The sequence below is a fragment of the Aplysia californica genome, unplaced genomic scaffold (genome assembly GCF_000002075.1).
Source record: "Aplysia californica isolate F4 #8 unplaced genomic scaffold, AplCal3.0 scaffold00778, whole genome shotgun sequence".
Classification (NCBI taxonomy): domain Eukaryota; kingdom Metazoa; phylum Mollusca; class Gastropoda; order Aplysiida; family Aplysiidae; genus Aplysia; species Aplysia californica.
Window position 1 is genome coordinate 195,196 of NW_004798048.1, and position 17,222 is coordinate 212,417.

A 17,222-nucleotide genomic window follows, 5' to 3' on the forward strand; every position below is an offset into this window, starting at 1 on the left:
GAGACTATGAAGTGTGCTGAGTGTGTGTAAGGAGACTATGAAGTGAGTGAGTGTGTGTAAGGAGACTATGAAGTGTGTGTTAGGAGACTATGAAGTGTGCTGAGTGTGTGTAAGGAGACTATGAAGTGTGCTGAGTGTGTGTAAGGAGACTATGAAGTGAGTGAGTGTGTGTAAGGAGACTATGAAGTGTGTGTAAGGAGACTATGAAGTGTGCTGAGTGTGTGTAAGGAGACTATGAAGAGCCTGTTCGGTGTCTGATCTAAGTGCAATGTGAATGTGTGACATTTATTTTTGTGCTGCCGCTATCAAATATACCAAATATCTCGCTCGCTCGCTCGCTGGTTTGTTTGTTTGTTTGCTTGTTTATGTTTGTTGAGGTTGCAGAACATTGAGTGTTCTCTAACAGCTGCCCTGGAGGCCTCTCAATCAAGGTGTCGGTTGACGTTTGTACATGTAGGGTGACATTTGTAGTGTGATGTTTATAGGGTGACATTTGTAGCGTGACGTGACGTTTTTTTCCATCCCGCGCCTCATGCATCTGGTGCACGTTATTGCATTGGAATTTTTCCTTATTAATTATTTGTTTGTTTGTTCATTCTTGGTGAATTATATGACTTGATGATAATAAAATGAAATGACAAGATTCTCAAGCCAAACTGTGTTGTTTCCTGGCAAGTTTGTTTGTTAAAAGTTTTACTTGGCCTCTCATTTAAAGGTCACGGGTTGGAATCTGGGTAGCGACAGAAACATTTTCTTCTCTAAAATTGTTTCTTTTCACCTCATTTCCTGCTCTCTAGCAATGTTCTGTTGTCTGCTTTCATTTCCACTTTCTGCCCCCACCCCCTCACCTCATTTGCCCCCTCCTCTGGGCTCCTGACTCTTTCTGCAGCCTTTCTACTGCTACTCCTTGGCTCCTTCTTACTGCTGTCTTTGAGCCACACCCCTGATCTTCTGGTAGGAAAGATCTACACCTAGCCTTCTAGGACAAGGGCGAAAAATCTCGGATGATCCGTGTTCAAGTTGCACACGTTAAAGATCCCTTGGTGGTCTAAAATCTATAAGAGAAGGCTTCGGCCGCCACCGGGGCAAAATTCAAAGTTCCCTACCTACTGAAAATATTAGGTGTGTCCAGCGCGCTCATATGACCAAAAATAAAAAAGTTTCACATCTGAATAAGGTCATGAGGAGCTCAAGAATTTCAGACCTGTTTCCAACCTTCCTTTTTTATCAAAAATCTTGGAGAAAGTTGTTTTGGTACAATTGAAGAATCATTTAAAAGAAAACAATTTATATGAATTATATCAATCTGCCTATCGGCAATTTCATAACACAGAAACTGCGCTATTGAAAATATATAACGACCTCTTGTGTGAGGCGGATGAGAACAAAAAATCATTTCTTTCTCTTCTTGATCTTAGTGCTGCCTTTGACACTATAGATCACACTATTCTTATTGAACGATTGTTCAACACGTTTGGCCTGTCTGGCAGGGTTCTTGACTGGTTCAGGTCCTACCTGATTGGCTGTACACAATCTGTGGTTGTGCACGACTCTCTTTCGAAAATTTTAAAGCTAGACTTTGGAGTGCCTCAAGGTTCAGTATTGGGTCCAATCTTGTATACGTTATATACGCAGCCGCTTGGAGCTGTGATTAGAAAGCACAATATGAATTATCACATGTACGCAGACGATACACAGTTATATAAATCTGTTCCACCATCAGATGTTAAAACCTTGATTACTACCATGGGTCTGTGCATTGATGACATCAAAAAGTGGATGGTTGATAATAAGCTCCAGCTTAATGAAAATAAAACTGAAATTCTTTTATGTAACCCAAAGAAAAGCCATATCCCCGTAGACATTGATCATATTTGTACTGAAAATGAAAAACTGTATTTTACTAATAAAGCAAAAAATCTGGGAGTGTATTTTGATTCAAAATTGTCAATGGAACATCATATCAATTATTTATGTACCTTTTTATTTTGTGAATTGCGTAGAATTGGTCATATGTCTATGTTTTTGAATGAACACTCGTTGAAAACGCTCGTGTCATCTTTCTTGTTTTCGCGCATCGATTATTGCAATGCTTTACTAGCTAACTTACCAAATACCACTCTTCACAAGTTACAACGTTTTCAAAATCATGCTGCTAGGCTTGTACTAAAGAAAAAGAAGAGGGACCACATTACGCCCATGTTAAGAACGTTGCATTGGCTTCCCGTGTCAGCAAGAATGTCATATAAAATTGCTATATTATGTCATAAATGTGTCAATAACAAAGCTCCCTCATATCTTAGTGATCTCATCCAGATTTATATTCCATCCAGATCACTAAGATCAGGCGATCAGTATCTTTTAAGAGTTCCTAGAAAAGGGGGTAAAAAATTAGCTGAAAGATCGTTCGCCCACCTTGCTCCGTCAGTTTGGAACTCTCTTCCCCAACCCTTGAGACATACAACATCTGAGTCTAAATTTAAGAAATCTTTAAAGACACATTTAATGACATCCTTTTTATGTCAGTAGATTCATGTTCAGTACAATGCTATGTAAATGACTATGTATCCATTTATGTATTTTGCGAATTGCATTGTGTATGTTATTTTATGCTCATTTCGTGACGATGTGTAAGCGTGAGCGTGTGATAAGCAAGTAGATGTGTGTGTTTGTGTGTGTGTGTGTGTGTGTGTGTGTGTGCGTGTGCGTGTGTGTGTGCGTGTATGTGTGTGTGTGTGTGTGTGTGTGTGTGTGTGTGTGTGCGTGTGATTGGCATACATGTGTGTGCACATGTATGCGTGTTATGTGTTCGCGAGTGTGTATGTGTGTGTTTGTGTGTGTATGTGTATATGTGTGTTTGTGTGTGTGTATGAGTGTGTGTATTGTGCGTGTGTGTAGCATGCGTGAATGTTGTTTGTACATGCATTTATGTAAAGCGCCTAGAGCTGTGTTTACATGGGAGTGGGCGCTATAGAAATGATCTTCATTATTATTATTATTATTATTATATTACGAGCGCTTCGGCAAGTTTCCATGAAACAATAATGTGTCTACAGAAACCTGTTTCATAACTATACTATAGTGACAACTTTTTTAGAACATCGTAATTAAAAACAGATAAGCTCTTACAATTCTAAGTGGGTTTTTTTCCTTAACCGTACGCCCTGGGGTTATTTATAATTTTGTACCCCTGAGGTTGTATTCTTCACATTTTAGAAAACTTATAGTTCGAAGATCTCTTTGAAACGTTCAGATTTGTAGAAACCCCCGAAATGTGGGTGAGCCTGCTTGTCCTTAAAAGTGACCAACTAAGAAACCAGTGTCTGAAGTACGGCAGCAGGATCACCCACATTTCATTGGTTTCTACAAACCTGACCTACACCAAAAGTGGGCATTGCCCTACCTATAGGAGAACTTTGGTTTCATTGGTGGGTATATTTGTTTGGTTATAAAGGAAACTCTCCTTGTCTTTCAAAAAAACCCTGCAGACTTTTGAAAGCTTTTGAATGGGCTGACCCAAAAAATGTCTGACACCTCAAGTGAAGAGTTCACTGCATGTAGCAGCAGAACATGACCCCAAAGACTGCGATAGCCTCAGCCTCATATCTGGTAAGTTTTTTAAATCAAATTATTTCTGTACTGTATCAGTTTTCACTTGAGTCCTGTTCCACATAGTAATAATAGATAACATTTGTATAGCCCAAATCCCCACTCAACAGCAAACTCTATATGCGCTTCACAATCTATACTATTACCCCAGCAGACCTGAGAGCATTCTGAAACAGCCTCAACGTCCTGGGAAGCATAGTACCAATCTGTTAGGTAGAAAATACTTCAAATATATGCTCACAAGGCTAGACTAGACCACGTAACCCAGTGATACAGAGAGGACAAGCTTGGTGGGTTAGCCTACTGTACAAGTACAAGGGGTAGACTATTTGTGTATATATATATACTTCAATGCAGGAATAGTCCAGAGAAAGGTATGCCTATAAATTTTGGATGGGATGGCCCATTTCGCACCCAGATTTACTTCAAAGGCGTTTTCTGCATATCTGCACAACTGAGCCAACCCAACTTTTTTGTCTTCTGATTTCTTTTTAATCGAGTAGATAATTGTCAGTAATTTATACGTATACACGGCAGATATGGTCATAACTGACTCATGTGCGAAACCACAGAAGAATTCATTTGAAAACAAATACGCAAAGATAGATTTTAAGGGTCCAAAAACTTTACCTTTGATTTTCTCAAAACATCATTTTTCGGGATAGCCCGCTTGTGTTTAAAAGCGACCAATTGTAAAGCACCAGGGTTATACAAGGTTTGCACCAACAAAGTAAAATGTTCACACACAGCAAGAAAATGTTTGGAGCAACAAAGAATGAAAGATTTCACTGGCACTTTTTATTGACAAAGAAATAACATCATCAGAACAACAACATAACAACAGCAATGGGGGAAATTTTTACAGACAACAACTGCATGTATATCACTCTGTCACCTGTAAATCACAGAACATGTTGTACGTCAAAATGAGTATATAATTATATATATATATATATATATATATATATATAATATACTGTCTGAGTGTGTAAGTGTAACGTATAAAAGACAAGAAATCTGAATTCTAACTTTTAAAAAAAATAAAAAATCAACGTACATGACGTTGTAAGTGTGTGTACACCCCCAGGGACAAAGGATGAGTGCTTATTTAGCAAAGAGGTCATCAACTCTATTCATCATCCCTTTCTAAAACAAACCACTAAAAATCTGGCAAATTTCAGTTTAAACCGACTCCACTGTATGATTCTCTCTAGTAATATAATAATCTCTAATCTATTATTTATAGTCTAATCGTTGGCACTTTATATATAAACTAACTAAAGGGTACAACTTCCGCATCCCACAAGCCTCATTTGCAGCCAATCACACACATGTACCGGATGAGTTTATGTGACAGTGAAATGGTGATGATATGGTATAGGTTTAACGCCTCTATCAACACTACAAGGTTATTTAACCCTATCAGTGCGCCCTGGGGTCATTTTGTACTTGACATAAGGATAGGGTTAAAAGACGATATGTGAACGTGTTGTGCAAGTTTGATCCAACTTGTGCAGTGAAAAAAAGTGCAGAAGTTAGCACTGGTAAGTCAGAACATACAATCTGTTTCCTCACAGAGACTTTCTCCCGAGTCTGAATCTGAGCGTGGGCGGTGAGATCATGAGTCATGGTCAGAAAAGGGACATCATGATGCAATCCTCGCTTACAATTAAGGAGTTGAAGAGGCGAACTGTTTAAAAAGTGAAAAGATGGAGAGACAAAAGCTTTAGCTAAGCAGACAGAGGAGAGATTACAATAGTGCATGGAGAGTTTTGGGGAGGGGAGGTCTTAAAAGAGTTAGAAAACTATACCATGTTCTTTATCAAGACCATTAGAATTTAAATTGAATTTCAATATTAAGTATTTTGCCTTAAAAAAGAAAAGCTTGCAACATCTGACTATCCATCAAGTGCTTATCGTAGGCATACTTTGTCATTTTTCAGGTTTTCTCAAAATGCTGTTTTAGCCACATGCTAGAATGCTTTGATAAAAAAGAGTTTTTAAAATTCCTTTTTCTCAGATCTCCCACCAAATGTTTTATTTCAAAGTAAGCCAAGTTTGACAGGTCCTTATTTCAAGAAAAGAATATATCAGCTGTATATTCCCCTACGATCACGTCAGGAACCAACCATGGCAAACAAACGTGTCTTGCATTAATGCAAAAACATGAACAGTGCAGCCTCTCTATAACGACCTTTGATATAACATCTTCTGTAAAGCAACATGGTGCCCAGGTCCCGATTTTTTCCTCATAAATCAATAGTGATTTTCGGTAGCCTCTCTATTTATAACGACAACTCTCTATAAATAACTATAACGACAACTCTCTATAACTCTATTAACAACAACTCTCTATAACTCTATTAACAACAACTCTCTATAACGACCTTTTTTTCTGGTCCCGACGATGTCGTTATAGAGAGGCTGCACTGTAAATAAACACAAACACAACGCCACTGCCCAGTGTCACACTCCGTCATACCTCAGTTTATCAAAATGGCGTATGGCGGAATCTTTTACCAAGCAGTCGATGAAATGTACATTTTCACATCATTAACAATTAAATTAACCCAACGGGTGAGAAATATCGGTTTCTTTCATTTCATGATCATGACGAGAGCCTGACTTCAACAAGAAGCCTCACCAGTGACTTTGAAGCACCGTTATTACAAAAATATTCTGTATCCTTTTGATCAGCTGCAAGATGAATAAACCTGAGACAACCACAGCCGGAGACTTGACTTATCCACCTTCAGAATCTCCAACACAAGACAGACTTGGCAGCACATGACAGCAACATAACCATTCTCCACACTCAGCAAAGTTTTTCCCACATAATGTTCACATTTTCACCATCTCCTAGATTTCTCACATAATGTTCACATTATCACCATCTCCTAGATTTCACATAATGTTCACATTTTCACCATCTCCTAGATTTCACATAATGTTCACATTATCACCATCTCCTAGATTTCACATAATGTTCACAATTGCACAATCTCCTAGATTTCCATCATGGACTCCCCTGTCTCCTGTTCCCGATTTTTCTTTGCCGTCACGCAAAAGTCGACAATTTTGTTGACAATGTCCTTGAAAGCGACCACAGCCGGCGTGCCGTCCAGCTCCTCGATGAAGTTCTTCCCTTCATCGCAGCAGCGCGCGATGCGTGGGTCCAGCGGCAGAGTGCCCAGAAAGTTCACGCCCTGGCTCTCCGCCATCTTGACAGCGCCTCCGCTGGTGGGCGGGAAAATCGTCGATGATTTATGGCAGTGAGGGCAAATAAAGTCACCCATGTTCTCCACAACTCCGACCACTGGCAGCGACACTTTGCGACAGAAGCTGATTTCTTTCCTGACGTCCGCCAGCGCCACTTCCTGTGGCGTGGTGACGATGATGGCCCCGTCGATGCCGGCCCCGTCCAGGAACTGGACCAGCGAGAGATGCTCGTCTGAGGTGCCCGGGGGCGTGTCCACCACCAGGAAGTCAAGGTCCTCCCAGTCCACATCGCGCAGGAACTGTTTGATCAGACCGGACTTTTTGGCCCCGCGCCAAATAACCGCGTCCTCGGGGGAGCCTGCGGGGAACAAGAGCAAACACAGGGAGTTTATTGTCAGACAAACACAGGGAGTTTATTGTGTGTGTCACAACACAGGGAGATTATTGTGTGTGTCACAACACAGGGAGTTTATTGTCTGACAAACACAGGGAGTTTATTGTGTGTGTCACAACACAGGGAGTTTATTGTGTGTGTCACAACACAGGGAGTTTATTGTGTGTGTCACAACACAGGGAGTTTATTGTGTGTGTCACAAGACAGGGAGTTTATTGTGTGTGTCACAACACAGGGAGTTTATTGTCTGACAAACACAGGGAGTTTATTGTGTGTGTCACAACACAGGGAGTTTATTGTGTGTGTCACAAGAATAAACACAGTGAAGTTTATCGCCTTAGTTTTAGTAGACGGTTTACGGCGCTCGCAACTGCATAAGGTCACATGAGCGCCAGAAGATTTTGCAAGAGAGTGACAAACATAAAAAAGATAAAGGGGACATAAGGATGATAGATGTTTGATGGGAAAGAAGGAGCAAACCACACTAGAGCACCCGCCAACCGCCCACGTTTATCGTCTGTGTCACAAGAAGTCAACAAACAAAGCAGAAGAACAAACACAGGGAGTCATGTGTGGGCACTTCTTCAAGGACTCTCATGTGTGGGCACTTCTTCAAGGACTCTCATGTGTGGGCACTTCTTCAAGGACTCTCATGTGTGGGCACTTCTTCAAGGACTCTCATGTGTGGGTACTTCTTCAAGGACTCTCATGTGTGGGTACTTCTTCAAGGACTCTCATGTGTGGGTACTTCTTCAAGGACTCTCATGTTTTAGAAATACATTTAAAATCCCTAAAAAACACATTTTAAGTACGGAAAACCAAAATGGTAGCCTATAGTAATAGTAATGGCAAATGTAAGGCATTCTTACAAAATGAGTCACTTCTCGGAATTTTAGCCATACAAACATAGATACACCAAATTTATAGGTCGAGTCTGTACAATTTATTAGTGACCCAATAGTCTCAAATGATAAAAAGACATCATTAAACTTGAAGATAATATCATCTGTTGAAAATGTACAAATTTGGACCCGTGTGTCGACTTTCCGCTGATATCTCTATTTGTAGATGGCAAGAAGTGACTGACTCAGTCATCACGGCTCATCATCATCCTTATAGCCTTTCTCACCCTGCACCAGGGAATAGGTGAACCAACAAACACTTTCTCACCCTGCACCAGGGAATAGGTGAACCAACAAACACTTTCTCACCCTGCACCAGGGAATAGGTGAACCAACAAACACTTTCTCACCCTGCACCAGGGAATAGGTGAACCAACAAACACTTTCTCACCCTGCACCAGGGAATAGGTGAACCAACAAACACTTTCTCACCTTGCACCAGGGAATAGGTGAACCAACAAACACTTTCTCACCCTGCACCAGGGAATAGGTGAACCAACAAACACTTTCTCACCCTGCACCAGGGAATAGGTGAACCAACAAACACTTTCCACCTTTCCCTATCCTGGGGCTAGTCGCTTGATGTCACTCCACGTCTTCCCACTTTTCTGTACACCCATTTCCGTGACTCTTCTCCAGGTTCCATTTGGTCTTCCCCTTGATCTTTTACCCTGTGGGTTCCAATATCCCACTTTCCTTGTTAAGCACACATCACAGCTCCCACATGTACAAAACCTACGAAAGTGTGGATGGTTGGCGGGTGCTCAGGTGTGCTTTGCTTCTTCTTTCCCAATCAAACATCTATCGTCTTTATCTCTCCTCCTTCTTTTTTGTGTTTGTTACTCTCTTGTAACACCTCTAATCTTTGGCACTTATATGACCTTATTGTGATGCAAGTGCCGTAAAATGCTTAACTAAAACAAAACCTAGGAGCGTCTCACCGAGCAGAAATCCCACAGACATCATAGACACGTTGTCCGTGACGTAAACCGGGGACCATCCCGAGCCACTCTGGTGAACCGTCTCCCCGTCCACACCCATGATACGGGGCAACGACGGCCCACAGATGTCCACGTCCAGCACACCGATCTGAAATGTAACCCAACAACATGGCTTAGTTTTAGTAAAAGAGTTTTACGGCACTTGCAACACAATAAGGTCATGTATAAGTGCTGAAGATTTAGAAGTGTTACAAGAGAGTAACAAACTCACACACAAAGTAGAAGGAGGGGAGATAAAGACGATAGATGTTTGATAGGAAAGAAGGAGCAAAGCACACCAGGGCACCCACCAACCACGAACAACAACGTATTTAGATGGATGAAAAAATAAATGGTGATGTTTTTACACCCCCCTCCACACAATTTAGGTCAAATAGGAGGCACACTTGCGACTGCCTGTATGTCAGGGCCAACCAGAGCTGAGAGGGGAAACAACATCCCCGCAGAAAGACTGAGATACTCAATAACAATTTTTCCCTGTTCAGGAATCCAACTCTCAGGTCTCCTGTGTGCTACAGCCAAAAGTGCCTATCACAACACCACAGACATCAGTGCTGACTGATATTTTGAGAAAGGATTAATTAGCAAAACAAAGTAAATATACAGAACCTTTGTCATTTAAACAGTATTTTGATTGCTTTTCACATTGTGTTGTGAACATTACAAATTCAAAATTACACAAACAGAGACGGAAAAATAAGGGAAACAATCCACCATTTTCAAGAGACATAAATAATCATATATTTGAGTAAGAAAGTACGTGTCCTAAAAACAAGACCCCAGCAATCTGAGGACATAAAACGGGTAATTCCACGCACCGCATCCTCATAATGGGAGAAAAAGTTTCCAGCTGCAATCTGAAACACAGCGTTACAAAAACAAAGTCTCGAAATCATCTGAGTCTGCCAACCACTGGAGAGGAGAAAAGGTTCCATCCGTCTTAGACAGGTGGACATCTTAGTATTCTTACGCAGTGTCAGTATAATCTAAAAATGGACAAAGGCAGGGAGGGGGAATGTGAAGCGGAGATTTGTACAGGTGATTGCCCCTTACCTGGCTGTTCTCGTGTGCTCCCAGGGCATGTGCCAGGTGTGCTGTGAATGTGCTCTTCCCCACACCTCCCTTGCCCGACAGCACCAAAACCTACAGTGGACACAGCACAAGAGGATCAGATTAGACATTCTGGTATAATGCTTCCAAGGACAAAAATGGGAATATCTGATTCATCAACTCCACCATCAGTATTTCGTTTTAAGAAATTGAAAATAGTTATTGAGAAAACAAAACAGTGGACCAACCGAATCACAGATCTAGGGGGATGTCATCCCTTTCACTGAAACACACAGCCCTTTTTAGTTCTACTTCTTTTTTAAAAGTCTTTAGGATATTCCAGTTTTGACCCAATAGGCCTTTTACGTCTTTCAGAACCCTACACCCCTACTCACACCCGCTTTGAACCTTAGTAAGACGGCCATCCATTACCGAGGACAAAAATGACCATCTTTTAAATAAGCAGGACTGATCAAACTGAAGAAAAACCATTCCCTTTTCAAGAATTTTGAGGTCTCAGCCGGGGGAGATCACAGGCTTAGAACTACCATACTACCATTAATTATGAGAAAGATATAGCTCTCTATAGAACAATAAAAACAAATCATGTCAAATGTGCCGTCACCACTAAGCGAGTTACACTTGTCGTTTAAGTTCATCTTATTCATGTCTGCCAAAAAACACACGCATCTTCCTCACCAGCTGCTGATATTTTATTACCGAGTGGTCAACTTACACAACATAGACCTACCTAGCATCTGCGTTTGTCGTGGCCCGCGAATCGCGGCCATGATTTTTGCATTTTTTTAAAAGACACAAAAAAAGCTACTCCATAACATATTAGACATGTACTTTGACAAGCTTTAAGATGTCCCTGTGTATCTATTTTCATGCAGAGAATAATACTATAAGTACCTTACATGTATATATATCGCTGTCTGTCTTTTATTTTTCCCTCTTTGTTGTGTTTTAATTTGTCGGTGTGTTAATTTTTCTAAATATAGTTCTGATGATTTGTTTTTCTTTTTTCTGTGTGTTTAAAAGCGTAATGTCTTTTAATTTAATGCTGTTCCCACCCTTTTAAAAATATAAATGTGTTACGTTAGAGCGGGTTTCCACCAAAACCGAATACTGACAGTAGCAGCGTCCCTATTGTGTGTGATTCCATAATTTACATGCATTATCCTGTAGGCTTACTTTTTCTTGAATTACACACGTTTAGGGTTAAAACAGCCTATCTTCGGATAGGTGGACACGCGCCCTTATTTGATAATTTTTGTGATTGTTTATCTGTGTTGTTCTAATTTTGGTTTCATTCTATTGTGAAATCTTTATTTTTCACGTTTTCCCCCTGTGGGTGACTACAAATGATATTCTGAATGTTTAAAACAGAGCACAAGAAATTCTGGTGCTTTGGATTGTTACCTCTATCAACGTATTGCTCTATACGTCGTCACAAAGAGTTGAAAGCTTGAAAATTAATGGCAACTTTTTGGGCAACTTTTGGACAAAAAAATGGCAAAAAACGCAGATGCTAGATCTACATGATCAGTTCCTTCATGAGAGGAATTAACAACGATGGTGATTGATGTGTGAATGGATTACGACGACTCGTCCACATTATCAGGGGTTGTCGGGCGATGAACTTGTGTTGCCATCTTAGAATTTAGACAGTTTTTTGTTGTTGTTGAACAGGATGTCATTTTGCGCAGTGCTATTATAAATAGAAAAAAAAAATGCAAGGGGAAATGGAAAGAGGCTGTTTGCACTGACTGCAGCATTCAGGATGATCTGGTTTTGGCTCCAACGATAACTATGGAGTGTGGGTTTTGGCTCCACCAGCAATTATGTCTGATTCTAAACGATTACTTTTTGTTGCGTGTGCCGATCTGATGTTTGACACACGGTGAGCGAGAGAAAAATTCAGGCCACCCCCCTGAAACCCAACATATATCTGTTGGGCGCGATCTGTCGATTTGCGCGATCCATCAATCCCGCAGGGCATTTGGTTGATCGAAGTAACGCGCGACAATCCATCGATTGTTGCGCATTCTGTTGATCAGCAAATCGCACAGCGCTTTTTGTCGATCCGTTTGGTTGCGCATTCTATAGATCTTACCGCTGAGTTTTGTTATGTTTTGTTGTCGTCCAGTGTGTAATTTAGTTTGACTCTCCAAAGTCAAACCGAAACTGAATGGAAGTAACTGGAAGTCAGGGGGGTTACAACAACGAACTAATCAAAGTGACTATTCGAGTCTAAATAGACAAAAACTATATTAGGACTCTGATTTGAGTCCAGTATGATGTCCGTTCCGACTTACGACCTTTGTTTCTAAATATTTCCAGCATTTATGAACATTTTTTTCGATTATAATGATAACAATTGAGACGTGAGCTTTAATATCCAGTTACTAGATCTATCTAAACTGGTCCCCCATGCGTCATTAGTATGAACAAAACTAAGTTGAGCGGGGGCAAAGTTAATTAATTATGTCGACCAATGAGACTGCGCGTAGCAATATCGCACTCTTGGCTTAAGGGGGAAGAGGTGTTGGGAAGAGGTCACGGCTGTCGATTTTGTGTGATGTGATTTTTAAAAAATTACAGAAAAACTCAACACTCAACAAAATCAAATTAAACATGTATGTGGAAAGACAAATGGTGACGGAAGTAATGATGATGCTGTAGTGGTGGTGGAAAGACCCTGAGTTGTCGGTTTCCGTGTACTTAGACACTGCTATTGGGTAGATCTAATGAGAGTGCAATAAGGGTAAGGCCTATAGGTCGGTGAGTATCACTCACTGACGTGCTCAGTAAACCAATTTTCTATTTTTTTTAAAAATTCACTTCATCATCATAGTTTATCGACAGAATGCGCCGTAAGTATTATAATATTTCATGGATCGACAAAAAGCGCTGCACGATCCACTGATCAACTGAATGCGCAACAATAGATGGATTGTCGCACGCTTCCTCGATCAACCAAATGCGCTGCGCGGTCGATGGATCGCGCAAATCGACAGATCGCGCCCAACATATATATATTATCTATTTTAGCTTCCCTGACACTCCCCTTTAGTTAAAAACAATTGAAATATTACTCAAATTACTGCTCATTTCGTACTGAAAAATAGCAGCACATCTCTCAATCTCTTTCTGATAAAACATCGATACCGAGTATTTAAGTCAGTATCGATATCCAGTACTCTTGGGACCAAAACCGGAGAATGCCGACATGGACTATTCTCACCCGGGGTGAGAATAGAAATACGATTTACCTCTCACCCCGGGTGAGACTTGCCAGCGTAGGCTATTCTCACCCGGTGTGAAACAAGACCTGTTTTTCCTCATTTTGGAATACTGTCTGAGTGGATGATCAAATTGATAAAAGCCAAGAAAAAATTACGTTATAGCACAAAGTAAGCTCTAATTTGATTGTCTTCAAAGATGCTACGGCTATTTCACTTTTCGAATCGAGCCGATCTACGCGGGTCGCCATTTTGTTTTGCTCGGAAGTTCTCGCAAGATCTGCTCCTCCCCTCTCTCTCTCTCTCTGTCTCTTTCTGAATACTGTTTATCGGTGTGGACGATAAAATTGACCAAAACAAAGTGAAAAAATGATTTTAAACAAGAAAACTAAATTAATTTGGTTGTCTACAAAGATGCTACGGCTATTTAACTTTCCGAATCGAGCCGAACTACGCGGGTCGCCATTTTGTTTTGCCCGGAAGTTCTCACGCTACTCCTCTCTCTCTCTCTTTCTCTCTCTCCACTGCCCACAACAAAATTGCATGCTTTTAGGCTAACACTAACAGTAGTAATAGATTTAGAACATTTGTTCACAGCACAGAATTCTATAATTCTGTTATCACAGTGTAGAATTCTGTGGTTCAGGGTGAACGCTTCACTGGTTGGCCTAGGCTATACTATAACGGTGAACGCCCACCGGGTGAGAATAGTCAAAAGACTCGCCTGCGCTATTCTCACCCGGGGTGAGAATAGAAGTGGCCTGCCGACATATAATCAACATTTATCAGTGCTTCCACCAGCTGAAGCTGAAAAGTAAGGAAAATTGTGCAGGGAGTCTGGGGGCCTCACAGGCCCCCAGCAGGGTCCAGGGACAGCTAAATTGAAATTTAGTGCTTTTAGAGGGTAGAAAATGGCATTTGGGAGCCTATTTGAAAATATTTCCTACAGCCTATAATATTTATTTTTTCACCAACATTTTGTCTTGTTTGACTTCATCACCAGCATATCTTTCCAATGCTGGAAATGTTTAAAAGCAGGTTCCCCTTTCATTGCTACTATAATTCAATTAATTTGTAGTCGCACCATGGACAGCAGGCAAACCTGGGAATAATGAATAGATGTACCTGCAAAATACGGTTGCGCAACGTATACCCACGTTTTTTCTAAATTTTCATGTATGAAAGTCGCCTGTCACAACCTCGGAACACCACTTCGAATTATTCTTGATTTTATACGTGGTGCTCACTATGGACGAGATCGGCCGATCGCCCGCCTCGATCGCCTCAAAAACAAACGTGTTTGTTTTCAGTTTCAATGCAAACACGGTTGTTCGACCGAGTCGGGCGATCAGCGCAATCGGCTGATCCCATCCGTAGTGGGCACACCCGTATAAGCATATATTTCTTTCATCGCGGCCCTTATATTGCGTTCACGTGCCGTAGAATCTTCGCATTGATAATTTCTCTAGATCTAAATAAAATTTGGGGGAAAAGTTCCTTTCTGACAGTAATTTTCGGTCTTAGAAGATCAAAATCAGTCTTGATCAACGCGCAGATTTTCCAGCCGCCGCAACAATCCGAAGATAGACAGAAGGAATGAGTGAATGACAGAAAGGAGGAAGTTGGCACAAAAGGTTCGCCAGATTTTGATCCATCTGCAGGTAAAAAAAAGTACTGCCGACGAACACGCAATGAATGCATGGGACTGGGACATAGCGGTATAATGTCCGATTGCAGGAAATGCGCAATTTGGCAGGTTTCTATAACGTTAACTTGTTGCCGAGAGAATTACCGTAAATATCCGTAACTTATACAAGACGATACGAAGGCAGGTACGGAATTTCGGCAGTCCTGCACTGTCGCAGTTTGTTTTATGGAGGGAGTTGATAATGATGGAGGAACAAGTACGGAACTGGCAGAAAGTACGGATTTCCGTAAAAATACGGAAGAGTGGAAGCACTGATTTATAAAGAGATCTAAATATTATCAAAATTAATAAATAATTATAAATCATGGCACGGTTGTCTAGATTAGTAATAACGAAGTGTATACAGACCCGGTAACCGGGAACGAAGTCACGAAGTATACAGACCCGGTAGAGGAACTCTTTTGCGATTTCGGAAAGTTTCAGCGCCCAGACCTGATAGTGTGTGTGTGTGTGTGTGTGTGTGTGTGAGAGAGAGAGAGAGAGAGAGAGAGAGAGAGAGAGAGAGAGAGAGAGAGAGGTGCTAGCAAAATGTATATATATGACATGCCCCGGTTGGCAGGAGGGAACGAGAGAAAGATAGCGAGTGGGAAATAGGTGGGGAGAAAGAAAGACAGAGACAAACAAAGACAAAGAGAATGCGAGCGATACACAGAGACAGAGGAGAGAGAGAAAGAGAGAGAGAGACTTACTGCTCTTGAATTGAAATTATGATATTGTTCTTTTCTTCAAATTGTGATTCCTCCAACTCCAAAAAGGAGGAAAAACGATCGTTCATCGAAAAGACATCCGCAATTTTCATTTAGATCTAGAACTAGGCTAGCCTCGAAACTAGATCAAAGATTTATGTCTGTCTGTCTAGACCTAGGCCATAGATCTAGAACTAGAAGAACCCAGGTCTACCCTGAGCCAAGAGGGCGCTGAAACTTTCCGAAATCACAAAAGAGTTCCCCTACCGGGTCTGTATACTTTGTGACTTGGTTCCCGGTTACCGGGTCTGTATACCCACTCACCCACTGGACTGGTTGTGGGTATAATGGCAAAATCAGGTCTCTATGCAGGGAGGGAGAATAATACAACAAGTAACAAGGCTCTGAATCTGCTATCTGATACAAACCTTATGCTTCACATTCTTTAGTTTTTGCTTAATTTCTTCAACAGCCGGGTCAGGTCCTTTGGGCAGAACGGAACAAATTGACTGATTGGGGCACCCTTGACAAGCATCGGCTTTCCCAGCGGCATCGCTGTCGGTGCCTGGGCAATGATCAGGGGCATTCTCGGGCACGGCTGACATTTTCGTCGACAGCTTTATCCAACCAAGATCAACCTCCACAACAGAGTTAACAGAGAAATGTCAACTGAAGGAAAAAAGAGTTCACTGTTTAGACGTATCCTGTACTTGAATGATTGTGCAACGTCACTTCAAGTCATCAAATCCACTATTGCACGCACCAATACCTCCACCCAAAAATACCAATTCCACGGTAGATTCTAGTTCAGCCCGTATAGAAATCGAAATCAGGTTCCATAGACTTGTGTTCCTAGATGTCGCACTGCCATGGCCGCCACTCTTCGCTCTTGTGGAAACTTAACCTGTACAGCGAGCAAATCATTGGCCTTACCTTAAAGTTAAAGCCTAAAAGAAGTGTAAAACACAAAATTCTCTATATATCTAAATGAGTGTGCCCGGCAGCACTTTCCCCTCAACCACTTCATAATTTGGCTTAAGCAGAATAAAATAAAAACCGGAAATACGTCATAGTACTTAAATCTATGATATTACACATAAGTCTATGATATTGTGTAAACAACCAGCATTGAATGGTGACTTCCGGTGTAAGTTTTATAAAAAGTTCACATAGTGTTTCTGAATCAAATAATTTGCAGTTCAGAATTACATTCCAAGGGATATTATTACTGTTAGGATAATAATAGGGGAAACGCATTGTAGAAAGCGAAATATGAAATGTTTTGTACCTACAAGAAGACTCATCAATAATTTATATAGAATTTCCTCCTTGATTTTATGTGATGCTGCAAGCTGACACATTGTTATTATATTGATTCTGAAACCCTAAAGCTGTGGAAACAACC

At 41.0% G+C, this 17,222-nt stretch overlaps 1 protein-coding gene across 1 annotated transcript; it reads right to left on the bottom strand.

Moving 5' to 3' along the window:
- Positions 1-5,850: 5,850 nt before the first annotated feature.
- On the bottom strand, positions 5,851-16,660 carry LOC101852358 (cytosolic Fe-S cluster assembly factor nubp1-A). The gene is made up of 4 exons (XM_005109436.3): positions 16,246-16,660; positions 10,179-10,268; positions 9,066-9,213; positions 5,851-7,186 (listed from the first exon to the last, which is right to left on the bottom strand). The coding sequence occupies exons 1-4, from the start codon at positions 16,420-16,422 to the stop codon at positions 6,615-6,617; spliced, it is 987 nt and encodes a 328-aa protein (XP_005109493.1). The 5' UTR covers positions 16,423-16,660; the 3' UTR covers positions 5,851-6,614.
- Between the last annotated feature and the right edge of the window lie 562 nt (positions 16,661-17,222).